Source organism: Scyliorhinus torazame, chromosome 4, assembly GCF_047496885.1.
Source record: "Scyliorhinus torazame isolate Kashiwa2021f chromosome 4, sScyTor2.1, whole genome shotgun sequence".
In the NCBI taxonomy this organism is placed as follows: Eukaryota; Metazoa; Chordata; class Chondrichthyes; order Carcharhiniformes; family Scyliorhinidae; genus Scyliorhinus; species Scyliorhinus torazame.
Genome location: NC_092710.1, coordinates 199,910,749 through 199,928,434, shown reverse-complemented (window position 1 = coordinate 199,928,434; position 17,686 = coordinate 199,910,749). Strand labels below are relative to the sequence as shown.

The 17,686-nt window shown below is 47.4% G+C and overlaps 1 protein-coding gene across 4 annotated transcripts in view; it reads right to left on the bottom strand.

Moving 5' to 3' along the window:
* The window catches only part of slc25a27 (solute carrier family 25 member 27), a 37,879-nt gene that overhangs the window by 19,392 nt on the left and 801 nt on the right, over positions 1-17,686 (bottom strand). For 3 of the 4 annotated variants that reach the window (XM_072499099.1, XM_072499100.1, XM_072499101.1), the window contains 3 exons: positions 16,292-16,480; positions 10,473-10,557; positions 3,943-4,065 (listed from right to left, as the gene is read on the bottom strand). In XM_072499099.1, coding sequence (XP_072355200.1) covers positions 3,943-4,065; positions 10,473-10,557; positions 16,292-16,480 — 397 coding nt within the window. The remainder of the gene's footprint in view (positions 1-3,942; positions 4,066-10,472; positions 10,558-16,291; positions 16,481-17,686) is intronic. The other variant, XM_072499103.1, reaches the window with a different exon arrangement.

Genomic DNA, 17,686 nt, shown 5'->3' with positions numbered 1-17,686 from the left:
CGGCGGTCTGTTAAATTATCCTGTACTGTAATGTTTTATCCAAGATTGTTTTCAGCCTTCAGCCTGGACAGAGGGCGCACTGCTTAGGGTGATTTTGGGAGATTGCAACGAGGGGGGGGGGGCGGGGGGTGGAGAGAGAGAGAGAGAGGGGCCCTGCAAAGGGGGCCCTGCACTTGGGCACTTGGTATCTTTTGGCGGGAGATCGGGGCCTCTGATGGGGGGATGGGCTAGGGGCTGGTTAAGGGACTTGAAAGGGCACGGGGAGATACAATCAGGTTAATGGGTCCTTGGTGTGTGGGGGGAGGGCCCGAGCGCTCGGGCGGGAGACAGTCAGGCGCCAAGGGCAGGGGTCAGCGTAGCTAGCGTAGGTCAGGGAGCACCAGGGAGAGTAGGAGAAAGGGCGGGCTAGGGCCAAGCGCAGGGCTGACCTGGCAGGTCAAGCCTCGGGGGGGGGGGGGGGGGGGGGGGGGGGTGTGTTAGAGCCACATTAGTTTAGTTGAACACGTGGGGCATGGACAAACAGAGCTGATAGGGGAAGTGCCTTATTAGTATGTTTATTCTTTCCCACTGTTCGTTTTCAATATGTTACGGATTTTTGCATATGGCCTTTTTTCTCTGTAAATGTTACAAATTTGTTTTAAATAAAAAATTTCCAAAAAAAAGAAAATAAACAAAAAACAGTTGAAGGCACTGGATACTGCAAAGGCTATGGGCCCTGATAATATTCTGGCAATAGTACTGCAGACTTGTTCTCCAGAACTTGCCGCACTCCTAGCCAAGCTGTTCCAGTAGTTACAACACTGGCATCTATCCGGCAATGTGCAAAATTGCTCAGGTGTGTCCTGCACACAAGAAACAGGACAAATCCAACCCAGCCAATAACTACCCCATCAGTCTACTCTCCATCATCAAGTGGCACCTACTCAGCAATAACCTGCTTACGGACACTCAGTTTGGGTTCCGCCAGGGTCACTCAGCTCCTGATCTCATTACAGCTGTGGTTCAAACATGGACAAAGGAGCTGAATGCCAGAGGTGAGGTGAGAGTAACTGCCCTTGACATCAAGGCAGCATTTGACAGAGTGTGGCATTAAGGGATCCGAGCTAAACTGGAGTCAATGGGAAGCAGGGGGAAAACTCTCCATTGGTTGGAGTCATCTCTGGCACAACTGAAAATGATTGTGGTGGTTGGAGGTCAATATCTCAGCTCCAGGCCATCACTACAGGAGTTGCTCAGGGTAGTGTCCTAGGCCCAACCATCTTCAGCTGCTTCATCAATGACATCACTTCCATCACATGGTCAGAAGTGGGGTTCGTCGCATATTGCTGCACAATGTTCAGCTCCATTTGTGACTACCGAGGTAATGAAGCAGTTCATGTCCAAATGCAGCAAGACCTGGACAATATCCAGGCTTGGGTTGACAAATGGCAAGTTACATTCATCCCACGCAAGTACCAGGCAATGACCATCTCCCACAAGAGAGGATGTAATCATCGCCCCTTGACATTCAATGGCATTACCATCGCTGAATCCCCACAATCAACATCCTGGGGATTATCATTGATCAGAAACTGAACTGGACTCGCCACATCAAACTGTGGACACCAGAGCAGGTCAAAGGCTAGGAATCCTATGGTGAATAACTCACCTGTTGACCCTCCAAAGCCTGTCCACCATCTATAAGGCACAACTCAGGAGTGTAATGGAATACTCTCCACTTGCCTGGATGAATGCAGCTCCAAAAACACTCAAAAAGCTGAACACCATCCAGGACAAAGCAGCCCGCTTGATTGCTCCTCCTTCCACAAACATTCCATCCCACCACCACCGACGAATAATGGCAGCCGTGTGTATCATCGACAAGATGCACTGCAGTAACTCACTAAGGTTCCTTAGACAGTATCTTCCAAATCCAAGACCACTACCATTTAGAAGGACAAGAGCAGCAGATACCTAGAAAACCCACCACCTGGAGGTTCCCCTCCAAGTCACTCACCACCCTGACTTGGAAATATATTGTTGTTCCTCACTGTTGCTCACATAAGACCATAAGACACAGGAGCAGAATTAGGCCACTTGGTCCATTGAGTCTGCTCCGCCATGGCTGATATTTTCTCATCCCCATTCTCCTGCCTTCTCCCCATAACCCCGATCCCCTTATTATTCAAGAACCTATCTAACTCTGTGTTAAAGACACTCAGTGAATTGGCCTCCACAGCCTTCTGCGGTAAAGATTTCCACAGATTCACCACCCTCTGGATGAAAAAGTTCCTTCTCATCTGTGTTTTAAAGAATCATCCCTTTAATCTGAGATGGTGTCCTCTGGTTCTAGTTTTTCCTACAAGTGGAAACATCCTCTCCACGTCCACTCTATCCAGGCCTCGCAGTATCTTGTACGTTTCAATAAGATCCCCTCTCATCCTTCTAAACTCCAACGAGTACAGACCCTCATATGATAAGTTCTTCATTCCAGGAACCTCCTCTAGACCCTTTCCAAGGCCAGCACATCCTTCCTCAGATATGGGGCCCAAAACTGCTCACAATACTCCAAATGGGGTCTGACCAGAGCCTTATACAGCCTCAGAAGTACATCCCTGGTCTTGTATTCTAGCTCTCTTGACATGAATACTAACATTGCATTTGCCTTAACTGCCGACTGAACCTGCACATTAAGCTTAAGAGAATTGTGAACAAGGACTCCCAAGTCCCTTTGTGCTTCTGCTTTCCGAAGCATTTCCCCATTTATAAAATAGCCTATGCCTAGATTCCTCCTTCCAAAGTGCATAACCTCACACTTTTCCACATTGTATTTCATTTGCCACTTCATTGCCCACTCTCCTAGCTTGTCCAAGTCCTTCTGCAGCCCCCTTGCTTCCTCAATACTATCTGTCCCTCTACAGATCTTTGTATCATCTGCAAACTTAGCAACAGTGCCTCAGTTCCTTCTTCCAGATCATTAATGTATATTGTAAAAAGTTGTGGTCCCAGCACAGACCCCTGAGGCACACCACTAGTCACCGGCTGCCATCCTGAAAAAGACCCCTTTATCCCACTCTTTGCCTTCTGCCAGTCAGCCAATCCTCTAGCCATGTCAGGATCTTACCCTTAACACCATGGGCTTTTAACTTATTTAAGTCTCCTATGTGGCACCTTGTCAAAGGCCTTCTGGAAATCTAACATCCTGGAAATCCCTCCCGATCCTCACCTACGCCTCAGGGACTGCAGCAGTTCTGGAAGGCAACACCTTCACCACCACCTTCTGAAGGGTAACTGGGGATAGGCAATAAATGCTGGCCTAACCAGCGACGCCCACATCCCGTAAATGAATTTTAAAATAGAGACGGAACCAGTCATTCCACCTCACCAGGGTTTGTACAATTTGGGGGGTATCCCAGCTAGCCAGACAGTGACAAACCGAGAGTCTTGCCCAGATCAACACCTTTTAGGGAATCTCACCTGGGGCCGGTGGTAACAAATATAAGACATGAAATACTCAAAACGGAACTGTTTTGATGACGACATGTTCTCCTCTGCACGTGGCTCAAATATCTTGCCCCGATTAGGACAGAATCTAATTCTTCTGTTCCCGCAGCTGTCAATGGGAATTCCCATTGACACCACCCCATGCCGCCGGGAAACCCGCAGATGGGGATGCGATGCTGGCGGAACCAGGGTCCCACCACCAGCGAACAGCCAAAGAATTCCGGCCTAGTTTGTTCAGCCTTGGACATACTTAACGGCCCAGCCTCCACAGCCCTCAGCGGTAAAGAATTCCACAGATTCACTACCCTCTGAGAAAGGAAATTCCTCTTCATCTCTGTCTTAAATGAGCGGCCTCTGTTCCCATGTCCCGAACTATAGGATATCTGATTAAAAGTTATTTTCCAAAATTCAGATTCAGATCACATAAACATAAATATAAACGTCAGATATTTGCCTCACCTCGGCGGTTTTCCTTCAAGCCTTCTCCTCCCTTCCATTTGCATCTGGACTTTGATCAGATCTGCTGGGCTCGCAAAAAACTGACCAAGACCTCCAGCCACCATTCCTCCTATCACAGCTTTCCTGCCCAAGCCAATGGACAACACATATTGTTGGCGTTTAATATTCTTTCATTTGTATCACTGCCTTGAGAATTTAGTTTCCTTGCTCCATCACCTAGGCTAGCCTAAGCTGTACTTTATCACTATTCCAAAGGATATCAACAATCAATTATGTAAAAACTATAGATAAATATATAAAAATAACGAGTGGAACACATTTTAAAAAAATATTTTTATTCTCCTCCTTTTTCACATTTTCTCCCACATTTGCACCGATCAACAATAAACAATAAGCAGTAACGAATATAATGTCAATCCCCATATCAACAGCAATCCCATCCTCCCACCAAACCCCAAACAACTGCCCACATGTTAACAAACAAATAACAAAAAGGGATCAGGAATCACCCATAGTCACCATTAACGCATACAGTCCCCCTCCCCCCAACCTCTCCACCCACTAATGTTCGACTGTTATCCAATTCTTGAAAGTGCATAACGAATAACGCCCATGAATTGCAGAACCCCTCTATCCTTCCCCTCAGTTCAATCTTAACCTTCTCAAGAGTCAAGTAGTCCAACAGGTCCCCCCCCGCCACACCAGGGCACAGGGTGGAGACCTCTCCACCCCAACAGGATCCGCCTTCGGGTGATCAACAAGGCGAAGACTACAACATCTGCCTCCGCACCCGTTTCCAACCCTGGCTGGTCCGAATATGGCCTCCGAGGTCCCGGGTCCAGTTTCACGTGCACCACTTTAGAGATTACCCTAAAAACCTCCTTCCAGTAATCCTCCAGCTTTGGACAGGAACAAAACATAGGAACATGATTTGCGGGGCCCCCCCTGCAATGTTCGCACACATCTTCTACCCCTTCAAAGAATTGGCTCATCCTCGCCCTCGTGAGATTTGCTCCATATGTCACCTTCAACTGTATCAGCCCCAATCTTGCGCACGAGGTGGAGGCATTTACTCTCCGGAGCACCTCACACCAAAACCCCTCCTCCATACTCTCTCCCAACTCTTCCTCCCACTTTGCTTTGATCCCTTCCAGTGGTGCCTTCTCCTCTTCCAAAATAGCTCCGTAAACCGCTGACGCTACCCACTTCTCCAGTCCCCCTGTCGTCAGCACCTCCTCCAGCAATGTGGAGGCCAGCTCCACCGGGAAGCTCTGTATCTCCTTCCTGGCAAAATCTCGAACTTGCATGTATCTAAACATTTCCACCCGCTCCAGCCCATACTTTGCTCCCAGCTCCTTCACTCCTGCAAATCGACCCCCAAGAAACAAATCTTTGAGTGTCTTAATCCCCTTCTCCTCCCATTTCCAAAAATTTCCGTCCCACTTCCCTAGCTCAAATCTGTGGTTCCCTCGAATCGGCATGTCCCTTGACCCTGCCCCCAACCCGAAGTGTTGGCGAAACTACCTCCAAATTCTCAATGAAGCTATTATTACCGGACTCCCTGATTATTTCCCCAGGGACATCGAGAGTGGCGCTGTTGGAGTGGAACACATAGGTGTGATTTAATGGAAACATTTCAAGTATCAGTTTTGTGCGTGATTGGCGGGGCACCCTGAGGAGGTCAGAGGGCCAGCAGCAGGGTCACCAATACTGCCTGCGAGGCAGTGGCAATGGCTGTCAGAGGGGCAGCATGACCAGGAAGACTAGCTTCCGATGTTGGTAGACCAACGACCTTCACCAAGCTGCAAGGCTGCCACCTCTCTCCTGGCACCAGTTCCGCCTGCCACATCTCAAACTCCCAAACCAATGCCCCCCGCCCCTCCACAAATCACTGGCTGTCACCTTGCACCTGCCCCACATCAGATCTTTGTGCTTGTTCCTCAGAGCCACCTGGCACCCACTAGCAGAACCCCTTCATGTCCTGCTGCGGTGCCCACACATGCGACCTGCTATAGACCCCCTAATCCATCAAGCGCGAGGTTCATCATAGTGCTCTCACTTTGTCCTCACAGGAGAAGATAGCCCATAATATCCAGGAAAGGGCCAAGAAGGGGGTGCGGAGTACCAGAAATCCAAGTCCTCACCCCCTGTGAGGAACAGGCTCTGGAGATTGTGGGGTTGTCCAAGGAGAGAGCAGTCACTGGCAGAAAGAGTGGTCTGCACCAGGGAGGTGAGAGTTGTTCATGCCAGCCAAAATGACCCTTCCCTCTCACTGACCACATGTATATTCTCTCGCAGGATCTTCATCTGATAGGGCCAGGGCCAGGGCCAGGCCCCCCCCCCCCCCCACCCCCCAACCAAAGATCACCTCAGAGAAGAGTTCGGAGGAGACCACCATCGAGGCGTTACAACAATTACCCCCATCTTACACCAGTGCAGTTACGCACAGCTCGGTGGGTGACATTAGTGGAAAGGCTTCTGGGCATAATCTGGTGAGCACCACGCAGTTGCTGATGTACATCAGGTGGGGACGTCCGCTAAGAGCATCAAAGGCCACAGGGTGCGGGAAGCAGCATGCTGCCTCTACCTCTGATTTGCATCCTGGAGAAACACCTAGGTGTGGCAGCAGACCATGTAAGATGAAGAGAGAGGATTACTGAGGGGCACCGGGGGGGGACACTATATGTAACTAAAGAAATTGGAAATTGCCAATGTTCACTATTTTTTCCCCCTGCCCTGCCCCACCCTCCCCCACCCCCTCTCCCTCCCCTGCAACGCCCCGCTCTCTCCTTCCCCGCCCCCCCTCCCTCCCCTGCCCTGCCAACCCCCCCCCACCCCCTCCCCTGTCCCACCCCACCCCTCCTTCCCCGCCTCCCCTGCGCCAATGTTCACTATTGAAACATGTTACACCTGATAAATGTGCAGCAGCCTGTCATGTTAATCTGCATCTTCATCCCATCCCTTATCGACCCGTTGACAGTGCCAACACAGACCCATCACGCTGGGGTGATGTTACAGACCCTGGGAGGGTGGAACAAGGTAGTCTGGGGGTTGGGGGGGGTGGTATAGAGGGAAGAGGGGAATGGGAGCAGTGGGCAAAGAGGGGATGGGGAGGGTGAGCTGATGGACAAAGCCTCGTCCTATGAGAAGCAGGCGAGGATGAGCGCCTCCCTAGTCCTCAGAGCATGTTGGACCCTTGCCGCCTGTCCTCCATCTTCCAGCTACACCTGTGGGTCCTCCCCGGCTCGTCCACAATCCCTCCTGGTCTGCCTCCTCCTCATGCAAGGCCGCATGTCTTTCCTCCTCCAGAATATCACCCCGCTTTCCTCCTCCAGAATATCACCAGGCCACGGAGGGAGAAGTTCCTTCACCAGAATCTCTTTTATTAACAGAACCAACAACAGTACGACTGTGTGCATTCAGCTTGCTGTCTACACCGGGAGTGCAGAGGATCTGACACTCTCTGTTATATACAAAGAAGAGGATCCCTGATTGGGCCACTAATCAGGGAACTCGTATTCCAATTGGCCAATCTCAAAGGCCTGGTCTAAGTCATTACAGCCAGGTTGTGGAGGGCACAGCAGACCACCACAAAGAGGGACATCCTCTGGCAACATGGGCCTCACTGTATCGAGTCTCCGCCCTGATATCCGAAATTGCCAATGTTCACTATCTCCGTACTGGCATCATCAGCCAGGTCCTCGGCGGATACCCCTTATCCCCAAGAGCCAACCTGTCATCCTGGGGTGGTCCTCGAAGACGCCGAGGAAGTCCGAATGTCCCAGGATGTAGCTGTCATGCATGCTCCTTGGGAAATGGGTACACACGCACATGATCCGGTGGCAGTGGTTGCACCCGAGTTGAACATTCAGGGAGTGGAACTCTTGCTGTTAATGAAGGAAACTCCCTATGCCCTGGTGCGCGCAAGGTGACATGCGTGCCATCAATTACCCCGTGGACCTGGGGCATCCCGGCGATGGCAGAGAATCCTGCAGCCCAGGCACCTTGATGGGCTTGGTCAAGCTCCAAGATGACAGTCTGCTAATCTCACAGATACATTTGTGGGTAGTAACTTGGGAAATGCTACACAGGTCCCCGCTTGAGCCCTGGAATGAACTGGTGGCATAGAGTTTCAGGGCTGCTCTGACCATCACGGCTACCGGGACAGTGTCCTCCTCCTCCTCCACAGGATGCCATGTCCGCGAGGATGTTCTTGAGATGAAGCCTCATATGCTGTCCATCATCTCATTGAAAGACCAACGATGACTGTACGCCATGGGCCGTCGCCGGCATCCTCCTCTGGGTTCCTCCTCGGTATGATGGGGACTGGATCTTCACGGTGTGCGGTGTCCCCCTGCACACGGGGTTCCGCCTCCAACGACGCTGCTACCGCCTTATCCAGTGTCTGGCTGTCTGGGCTGCCACCAGCACCATAAGGGCAGCCTCTGTGGGACCGACACCACCAGCCATGTTGTTATATCTATAAAGAATTGGAGAAGGAGAGAGGCTGACAATCGATTAGGGCTTCCTCCCCAGGACTCTCAAATCCCCCAAGCCTCCCCCACCCTTCTCTCAGAGTGCCATTCACCGAGCCATTTGTGGAGAACCTTGCTCTGCACACACACCCGGCACAGCAAGAGCTCCAAACCCAAGACCCCAGTCGGGAACATTCGGGAGACAGCATTCAAGTGCCCTCCCACTTAACCTTTGGTCGCGAGGATATTCCCAGTGCTTAAACCCAACTCTCATGTGTTTGATTGGCAGCTGCCTCTATGGTGCTGATGCTTCTCGAGTTCAGGAAAACTGGTCAGGCTTCAAAGTTTGATTGAAATGCGATGCAATAATCATCATCTGAGACGTGGCACGTGTATTCATGAGAAGCCACTTGAGAATATTTTGTTTATTAAAAGGCTAACTGTAACAAAGACTTGAAAATCAAGTACATAAGAGTCCACATATCACACTAACCATTGAACAACAAAGAAAGGCCATCGTTCCACATTGGTACTAATACAAAGCTATATTAGCTCATTTTCACAAAGAAAAACAAACACATGATATGTGTTATCATGTCCAGAACTTTGTCGTAGAAATGATCTGTTTATCAATGTGTTACTTGTTCCACGTATCAGTGCCATTCTCCATCCAGGAGCCACAGCAGTGCAGACCCTCCCACATGGCCCAATCTCACCAAATCCTGGCATCCACATGTTCCACTGCTGCTTAAAGTTGAACAACCTTGACTTCCAGCATGTTTAACCCACGGTGAAGAGCCAGTTACTCATATCAGCAATAATAACATTAGCAATTCTTTAATGGCATTAGCAGGTGGCCCATTTGGAGCAATGTTGCGCAGCAGGTCCTGCAGCATCTCCTTGCTTCAAACTCAATTGTCTTCTGGACTCATGCCCACCCCTGAGCCCGCCAGATATCTTATAAAAATGTGTCCTTCTTTCCGACTACAGAAAAGGAGGGAAACAGCAATAGCAACCTCCAGACATATGCAGCAACCAGCAGGAAAAAGCAGCAAACACAAACTGCAGCTGTGAAGGACTCTCACAACTAACAAGGCCAATTCCTTATTAACAATAGCCTTCAGCTGTGAAGCTAGAGGCTGCTCACAGTCAAAGGGAGTTATAGTGACCTTCAGCATATCACCAAGAACAGGGCTCGGTCCTGGAATTACTGCCTCCAAATGTAAAATCTCATCACAAAGTCTGATAATGGCATTGTAATCAGCAAACAGGAGATATATTTAAAATAAGTAAAGAACTTGCATTCATATAATGCCTTTCATGATATTGGGGCACCCCAAAGTGCTTTATTCAATGAAGTACTTTGGATGTTTAGTCCCCGTTGTAATGTCGGAAACAAGGCAGACATTATGTGCACAGCAAGCTCCCACAAACAACACTCTGTCAATGAACAGATTTATAAGTTTAGCTAGGGCAGATTAAGTTGGGGGTTTTTCGATCCCACTCCTGAAACGGCCACTTTATTTTTATATAGTCACAATAGAAGAATGCAGATCACCTCCACCTGAGATGGCACATTTTAACTGATCCTGCTTCTCCCTCCCCCAACTGAACCACATTGCCAGGGACAAGCAATCCAACATTTGTATGACTGGACTAAGTTATATTTATTGTTTATTTTAAACTTTTTGCCTCCTCCCTTATTTTTCTTGTTAATTTGTCTGTATTATTTTCACTTTTAGGTTGTCCAAAGTAGTTTGTTGCAAAGTTGCAATCTTAGGAGCCAGAAATGTCCATTTATAGAGTAACTATTTTAGACCACTATCTTACAGTAGCAAGATCAAAGTCTGTGACAATTTTTCAATTATTGATCCACATTTTGCTGTAGCAAGGCACAATAAAAAGCATAAAATGATCACCTTGTCCTTCTTCTTTATACTTCTAACATGTGTTTAAAATAGTGCATGCTTTTAAAGAATTTTAATATATTAACTCATAAACCAAACCTGTGCATGTTCATAATAGATTACAAGCTTGAACTAAATTTACACTTACCACAGTGGGAAACAGCCTTCTTCATCCTTGCAAAGTACAGAATCACGGAGATGTTCATAGGTAACTATCCGTACTCCAGAATACACTAGTATATGCCATTTCAAAAAGAAAAGGTAGAAGGTATCAGTGTACATAAAGGTTACATTCAGAATACAAACAGTAAAGGAAAAATGCTTTATACTTTCTGCATATCAAGCCTTTTTTAAAAAAAAGAGACCATAAAATACCCATCCTCAATCTCAGATTTCCTTCTTGTTGTGACTCACTGGATTACACATCCCTTGCTGTTACAAGGAAGGTGGATGACTCCATCAATTTTCAACTAAGTGTTGAAAGACACAAAACAGAGATTCCCTTAATAGGAGATGCCTGGCCTGCACTGACACTACCCCACAGCACTCCAGTGGGGGTGGCACAGTGGATAACACTGCTGCCTCTCAGCTCCAGGGACCTAGGTTCAATTCCAGCCTCGGGTGACTGTCTGTATGGAGTTTGCACTTTCTCCCGTGTCTGCGTGGGTTTCCTCCGGGTGATCCGGTTTCCTCCCACAGTCCAAAGATGTGCAGGTTAGGTGGATTGGCTATGCTAAATTGTCCCTTCGTGTCCAAAAATGTTAGGTGGGGTTACTGGGTTACGGGGATAGGGTTGAGGCATGGGCTTAAGTAGGGAGCTCTTTCAAGGGCCGGTGTAGATTCGAAGGGCCAAATGGCCTCCTTTTGCACTGTAAATTCTATGATTCCATGATTCAATGTGGAATTTGAACCTTGGTCCCTAAACTCATTGGTAATACGCATAAGCAATTTGATTTGCTGTGCCTGCACGGTTGCATAATGAGTTAGATCTTAAATTTCACCAGTCCAACGGGGACTAAACATCCAAAGTACTTCATTGGCTGGGAAGCATTTTGGGGTGCCCCGAGTCATGAAAGGCATTATATGAATGCAAGTTATTTTCTACTTATTTTAAATATATCTCCTGCTTGCTGATTACAATGCCATTATCAGACTTTGTGGTGAGATTTTATCTTTGGAGGCAGTAATTTAGCAAGGCAGAGGTCTTGTGATTTATCCCATCACTCACGGAATTCTTATCTTTAGTTAAATAATATTTCTTGTTTATGACAAAAATATTTAGTGTTCTATAAAAAGATTTTGGGTGATTCAGTGACCGTGTTGAGCCTGGTGGAGTTCCAGGCTTAATGGGTGAATCCCACGAAAGCCCCAAATCAGGCTCCGTGCAGGTGGAGCGAGTCGACTTGACTCCAATAGGCTCTTTTAAATACTGGGACGCCGCTTTCACCCGGCGCCTTGGCGTCAACAGCCGGGCCTGCAAGACCTTGCCAGGGCGCCGTTTGGCACAGGTTTCTACAAACGTGGACCAGGCATGACGGCACCTTGGGAGGGGTGGGGTCTTGCAGGCCATTAGAGAACCCCGGGTGTTCTGGAACAGGGCAGGGTGGTACCCTTGCACTTCCCCAGCACCTGGGCACCTTGGCACTGCCAGCCTGGCACTCTGGAAGTGCCAGGTGAGCACTCCTCCCTCGTATAACTAGAGTTAGGGTGGCCACCTCCCCCATCAAACCCACTCCCACATGAGGCGAAGGGCTCTGACAATACAAAACCATCTCTCTCTCTTCAACAGACCAGCCAAGGGTTAATCAAACCCACTTCAGCGTGCACCACCATTCAGATCCTCCCATTCTAATAGCTCTACAGAAAAAAACCAAAGGTTCAACCTCAAAGAAGAGTCAGTGAGAACCCAATCCTCCCCAGGATGCATAATTTGCCCCAAAATCGATGGAGATATGTATGGATTCTTAAATTCAAAATAAAGAAATATTTATAAACAAATAAAAACCCGATACATAATCATAAGGGAGTAACGTCCAGAATTATAGAAGAATTTCAGGATTATAACATGATCTATGTTGCTCAAGAAGCCCAAAGCCGAGGCAGGATCATCAAACACTTCTGCAGGATCCAAGGCAGGATCCAACGAACGAAGCACCTTCACTTCTACCGTGCTGTCACCCTGATGCTCAAGCGAACCACAGCACAGGCCCCGGCAGCGGGTGACCTGACATGTTCAGCCACTTCCAACCCTTCACAACGAGCATTGAGGATAGGATAATATAGGGACAGTGGTCGGGAGCCCAACCAACCCCAGGCCTCAAAGACCGCTTACGCTGTGCTCCGTCAAACCTGATGCACCTGGCCTCCAGTCCAAGATTGCTAAAGCACGACAGCCAATTTTCAAACTCAATCGGGAACTCGCCTCCCACTTCTCACCAGGGATCTGACACATTGACAGATCTTGTCCAGCCTCTACCACCCAAACACTTCAGGGTAAACAACACATCATGCACCATGATCTCGATGTCTCAAAGGCAGGCCCTTGCCAGGGAAAGTGCTCTTTCGAATGCAAGAACTCTCATATCTGCTTCCACCATTCTCCCAAGGATACCTCTCAAATCTTCAACGTGAACTCTAAAGACCTGCACCTAGAGCCGAGACCTATATCCAGAACAACATTCTCAATGGCGGCCATCATCCGCCGAATCAAAAATGCTCTCACCGGCAACAATGCTACTGCAAGCTGGGCCTCACATCAGCATACCCCAACCGCTACCATCAAACGAGGATTCACTGGGATTTATTTTGACTCCTCTTCACAAAGCACCAATCAGGATATCAGGATCCTCCAGCGACATAACGCAAGACATATATGCCAAGACATATATGCCAAGAAAAACAAATATGAAATGGTCATCAGGATAAAATAAAGGATTAGAAAATGAGCAGAGCCGGAGCTCGCGAAAGCGCAGCCGCTCCCGTGCTCACATCACGTCACCACCGTGTATTTTTATTTAAATGAAGTCAATACCATTATGGGTTGTGACACAGTATGGTTGATGTCTGCTATTCTGAATTTTGCATCTATGCCATCGGAGGTGCAAAGCAAGGGCCAAGCACCATCCCCACTGGCAGTAAGTTAACTCAGCCGTTCCTGTGGCAGAACGTTAGAATTGTTGAGAAGCCTTAAATAAGGCAAGCATGGTAGCACTGTGGATAGCACAATTGCTTCACAGCTCCAGGGTCCCAGGTTCGATTCCGGCTTGGGTCACTGTCTGTGCGGAGTCTGCACATCCTCCCCGTGTGTGCGTGGGTTTCCTCCAGGTGCTCCGGTTTCCTCCCACAGTCCAAAGATGTGCAGGTTAGGTGGATTGGCCATGATAAATTGCCCTTAGTGTCAAAAATTGCCCTGAGTGTTCGGTGGGGCTACTGGGTTATGGGGATAGGGTGGAGATGTTGACCTTGGGTAGGATGCTCTTTCCAAGAGCTGGTGCAGACTCGATGGGCCGAATGGCCTCCTTCTGCACTGTAAATTCTATAAAAGTTATATGCTCCCGCCCCAAATCCAGATGGGTTGTCAGGTGTTGTAGCTATGCATGTACAAACAATGCCTAGCAAATGCAATCAGCCAGCATGGTGGTAAGAATGAGTTACTCAGAGCCAACAACAGCCTTGATAGAGTACCAGAAATGTTCCTCCACATGGCAACTAAAAAAAACAAGAAAAGAATGAGGCCTAAAACATTTATTTCCAAGTTACTGTTTATGAGAAAAGACAATTAAAAGTAAAGGCACCTTTCACACAATAAATATATGTAGATGCAGTGGAAAACGTTTCCAAGATTTCCTTCTCAAATTAAAGGTCAAGATACACTCCACAATTGAGCAGGCTGTACATAATTTTTTATAAGGAATGGTCTTGGCCAGGCAAATATTTTAACTCTATCCCTATGTTCTAATACACACTGTTTTGTTTGAGAGAGTCTTAGGGGCAGAATTGGTGGAGAAGATAATCTATTACCAATAGCCATGGGTCAGGTTGTGGTTTTAAGATCTATTCAGAAAGGTGAGCACAGGTAGCACAGTGGCGCAATGGTTAGCACTGCTGCCTACGGCGCTGAGGACGTGGGTTCGATCCCGGCCCCAGGTCACTGTCTGAGTGGAGTTTGCACATTCTCCCGGTGACTGCGGGGGTTTCACCCCCACAAACCAGAGATGTGCAGGGTTGGTGGATTGGCCATGCTAAATTGCCCCGTAATAGGAAAAATAAAATGATTGGGCACTCTTTAAATTTTTTTTTTCTAAAAAGGCGAGCACTCAAATCTAGACTGATACTCCAATCCAATACTAATGGAGTCCTGAAGGGTCAAATATGGCATTTTTCAGATGAAACCTCAACCCGAGGTTTCTCTCTCAGGTGGATGTAATATCTCCTGTCACATTACTCAAAGAGATTTCCCTGGTGTCCTGAGAATATTTATGCCTCAATCAACATAACTAAAGTAAAAAAGTTGGTCATTATCACATTGCTATTTGGGACAGACTGCTATGTGCAAATTGGCTACTGTGAAAAGCCCCTAATCGCCGCATTCCGGCGCCTGTTCGGGTCACAGAGGGAGAATTCAGAATGTCCAAATTACCTAACAGCACATCTTTCGGGACTTGTGGGAGGACACCGGAGCACCCGGAGGAAACCCACGCAGATACGGGGAGATCAGGTAGCTCCACAGACAGTGACCCAAGCCGGGAATCGAACCCGGAACCCTGTGAAACAATAGTGTAAGTGCTGCCCTGTAAGACAGGAAATCTGACTTTTGAAAAGGAACTTAGGCTTATCATATTCTACTGCCACGTGAAACGAAAGCTGTCGCAAGTAGAGCATAAATGAATATTCCACTTTTATATAACCCAAGTTTATATTCCAATTTTATATAATCCAAGATACATTTCTGCATTCAGTAATTGGGAGCACACGTGGCAAAACAGTGAAATAACAATAATTTTTACTTAGGAAATGATCACACATTAATAAACCAAAAAGGCATCCAAGATCGGGTAGTGTCTAGAGGATGGGTGGGGGAGGGAAGTGCCCCGGATATTTACAAGGAGCTCATGGGGTCGGAGGAGATGCAGACCGAGGAGCTGAAGCATAAATGGGAGGAGGAGTTGGGAGGGGAGATTGAGGAAGGCTGTGGGCGGACGGGCTGAGCAGGGTCAATGGGACTGCAACATGTGCCAGGCTTGGCCTGATTCAATTTAAGGTCGTCCACCGGGCCCACATGACAGTGTCCCGGATGAGCAGATTCTTCGGCGTAGAGGACAGGTGTGTAAAGTGTCTGGGAGAACCGGCAGACCATGTCTACATGTTTTGGGCTTGTCCAAAACGGAGGAGATACTGGCAGGGGTTTGAGGACATCAAGTCTAGAGTGCTGGACACGAGGGTGGCAATGAGTCCAGAGGTGGCGATTTTGGGGGTTTCAGAGGCCCCGGAAGTCCAGGGGGAGAAAGAGGCCGACGTCTTGGCCTTTGCTTCCCTGGTAGCCCGGAGACGGATACTTCTAGCTTGGAGAGACTCAAAGCCTCCGAAGTCGGAAGCCTGGCTGTCAGATATGGCGAGTTTCCTGGGCTGAGAGAAAATCAAGTTCGCCTTCAGAAGGTCGTTGTTAGGGTTCGCCCGGAGGTGGCAACCATTCATTGACTTCTTTACAGATAATTTAATCATCAGCAGGGGAGGGGGGGGGGGGGGGCGGTGGGGGAGAGGGTTAGGGGAATGTTGTCTAGCGGGTCAATTTGGCAGATCTGGGTAGGGCAGGCTACGGCAATTGCACTATGTATTTTGTTTACTGTACAGTCCTTTTGTTTTCTCGTTTTGTAATTCTACTGTTTACAATGCCAAAAGATACCTCATTAAAATTGTTTATTAAAAAAAAAATCAAAAAGGCTGCACTGAATCTAGTTAGATAATCACCTGTATGTCTGCAGATGGCAGAAGTAAGACCATGCCAGAGTTTAAACAGGCCCTCTTCTTTCACTATTCCAACTGCTGTCTGGATCATCCCTCTATAAGGTTTTTTTGTTTTATCACCTAAAAATTGATGAGAAGCGGCTTCTCCTTGAATCTGAAGTCTTGTTTTAGTCAAATCAAGTGGAAACGTCACTAAGAAATAAATAAATTACAATCTGGTCAATTATGGGTCACGGAAGCAGCAAAGCAAATAAATTGAAATCTAGCTATTATTGCATTGTTAGCATCCTGTAAAATGCAACCCAGAATGGCATGCCACACAAATATTTTGCATTAACCTTATCAGAAATCAAAGGCAACTATTTTGGTAATGATACCCAGTGTGTGGTACCAGAGAAGGGAAAGTGTACAACACTAAAACAATCAACAAATAGGGTCAAAAAGGGGAAAAAATGGTAACAAGGCAAAATTAAAGGCTCTTTACTTAAATGCACGGAGCATTGGGCACAAAAGTAATGAATTAACGGCACACATTGAGGTTAATGGGTTTGATATTAGATCAAAAGATCATGAGACATAGGAGCAGAAGTAGGCCATTTGGCCCATCAAGTCTACTCCACCCATTCAATGAGATCATGGCTGATCTGATATAATCCTCAACTCCACTTTCCAGCGTCATCCCCGTAACACTATCTTCCTAACTGATTAAGAATGTCTATCCCAACCGTGAACATAATTCACAACCCAGCCTCTGTAGCTCTCTGCGGTAAAGAATTCCACAGATTCACTACCCTCCTGGAATCTCAGCCCATATTCCTAAAAAGCCTGCCTACTCTCTCCATACTCATTCCTGGTTATGGATCACAATGTTCTATTTGCATTGTAATTGGTTCTCCACATTGACAAGTCTTATCATTTCTGGGTCTCTTATTCGTCTCCCTATAGCAATTCGATGCCCTTTATTTTATACACCCAAGGTCAGAATTGAACCCGGATCCCAGGCGCTGTGGGCAGCAGTGCTAACCACAATGTGGTTTTGTGAATGCTAACTTTCATTTGACTTCTGTCTGCTCACTTGTATCTCAATCTTTATGCAAATCACTATTTTCATCCATTTCCCCTCACACTCTGCAGGTTTTAGCTCTTATGAATTATATAAGTTTACAATTGGTGGTTGTATCAAGACCACTATTATAGTTAACAAAAGGGTTACAAGCAGTGCCTACCTCTAACCTAACACCGTTCCTCACTCAGATTTGTTTCTCAGCCAAGTTATCTAATCTTGTGGTTTACTCGGCATTGCCATAAGTTTTAGTTTTATTAGAAATATCTTCCAGAAGACCAAAAGGCTGATTCCAAAAATATAGAAATATATCCCAGCTAATTCCACGCTTTTAA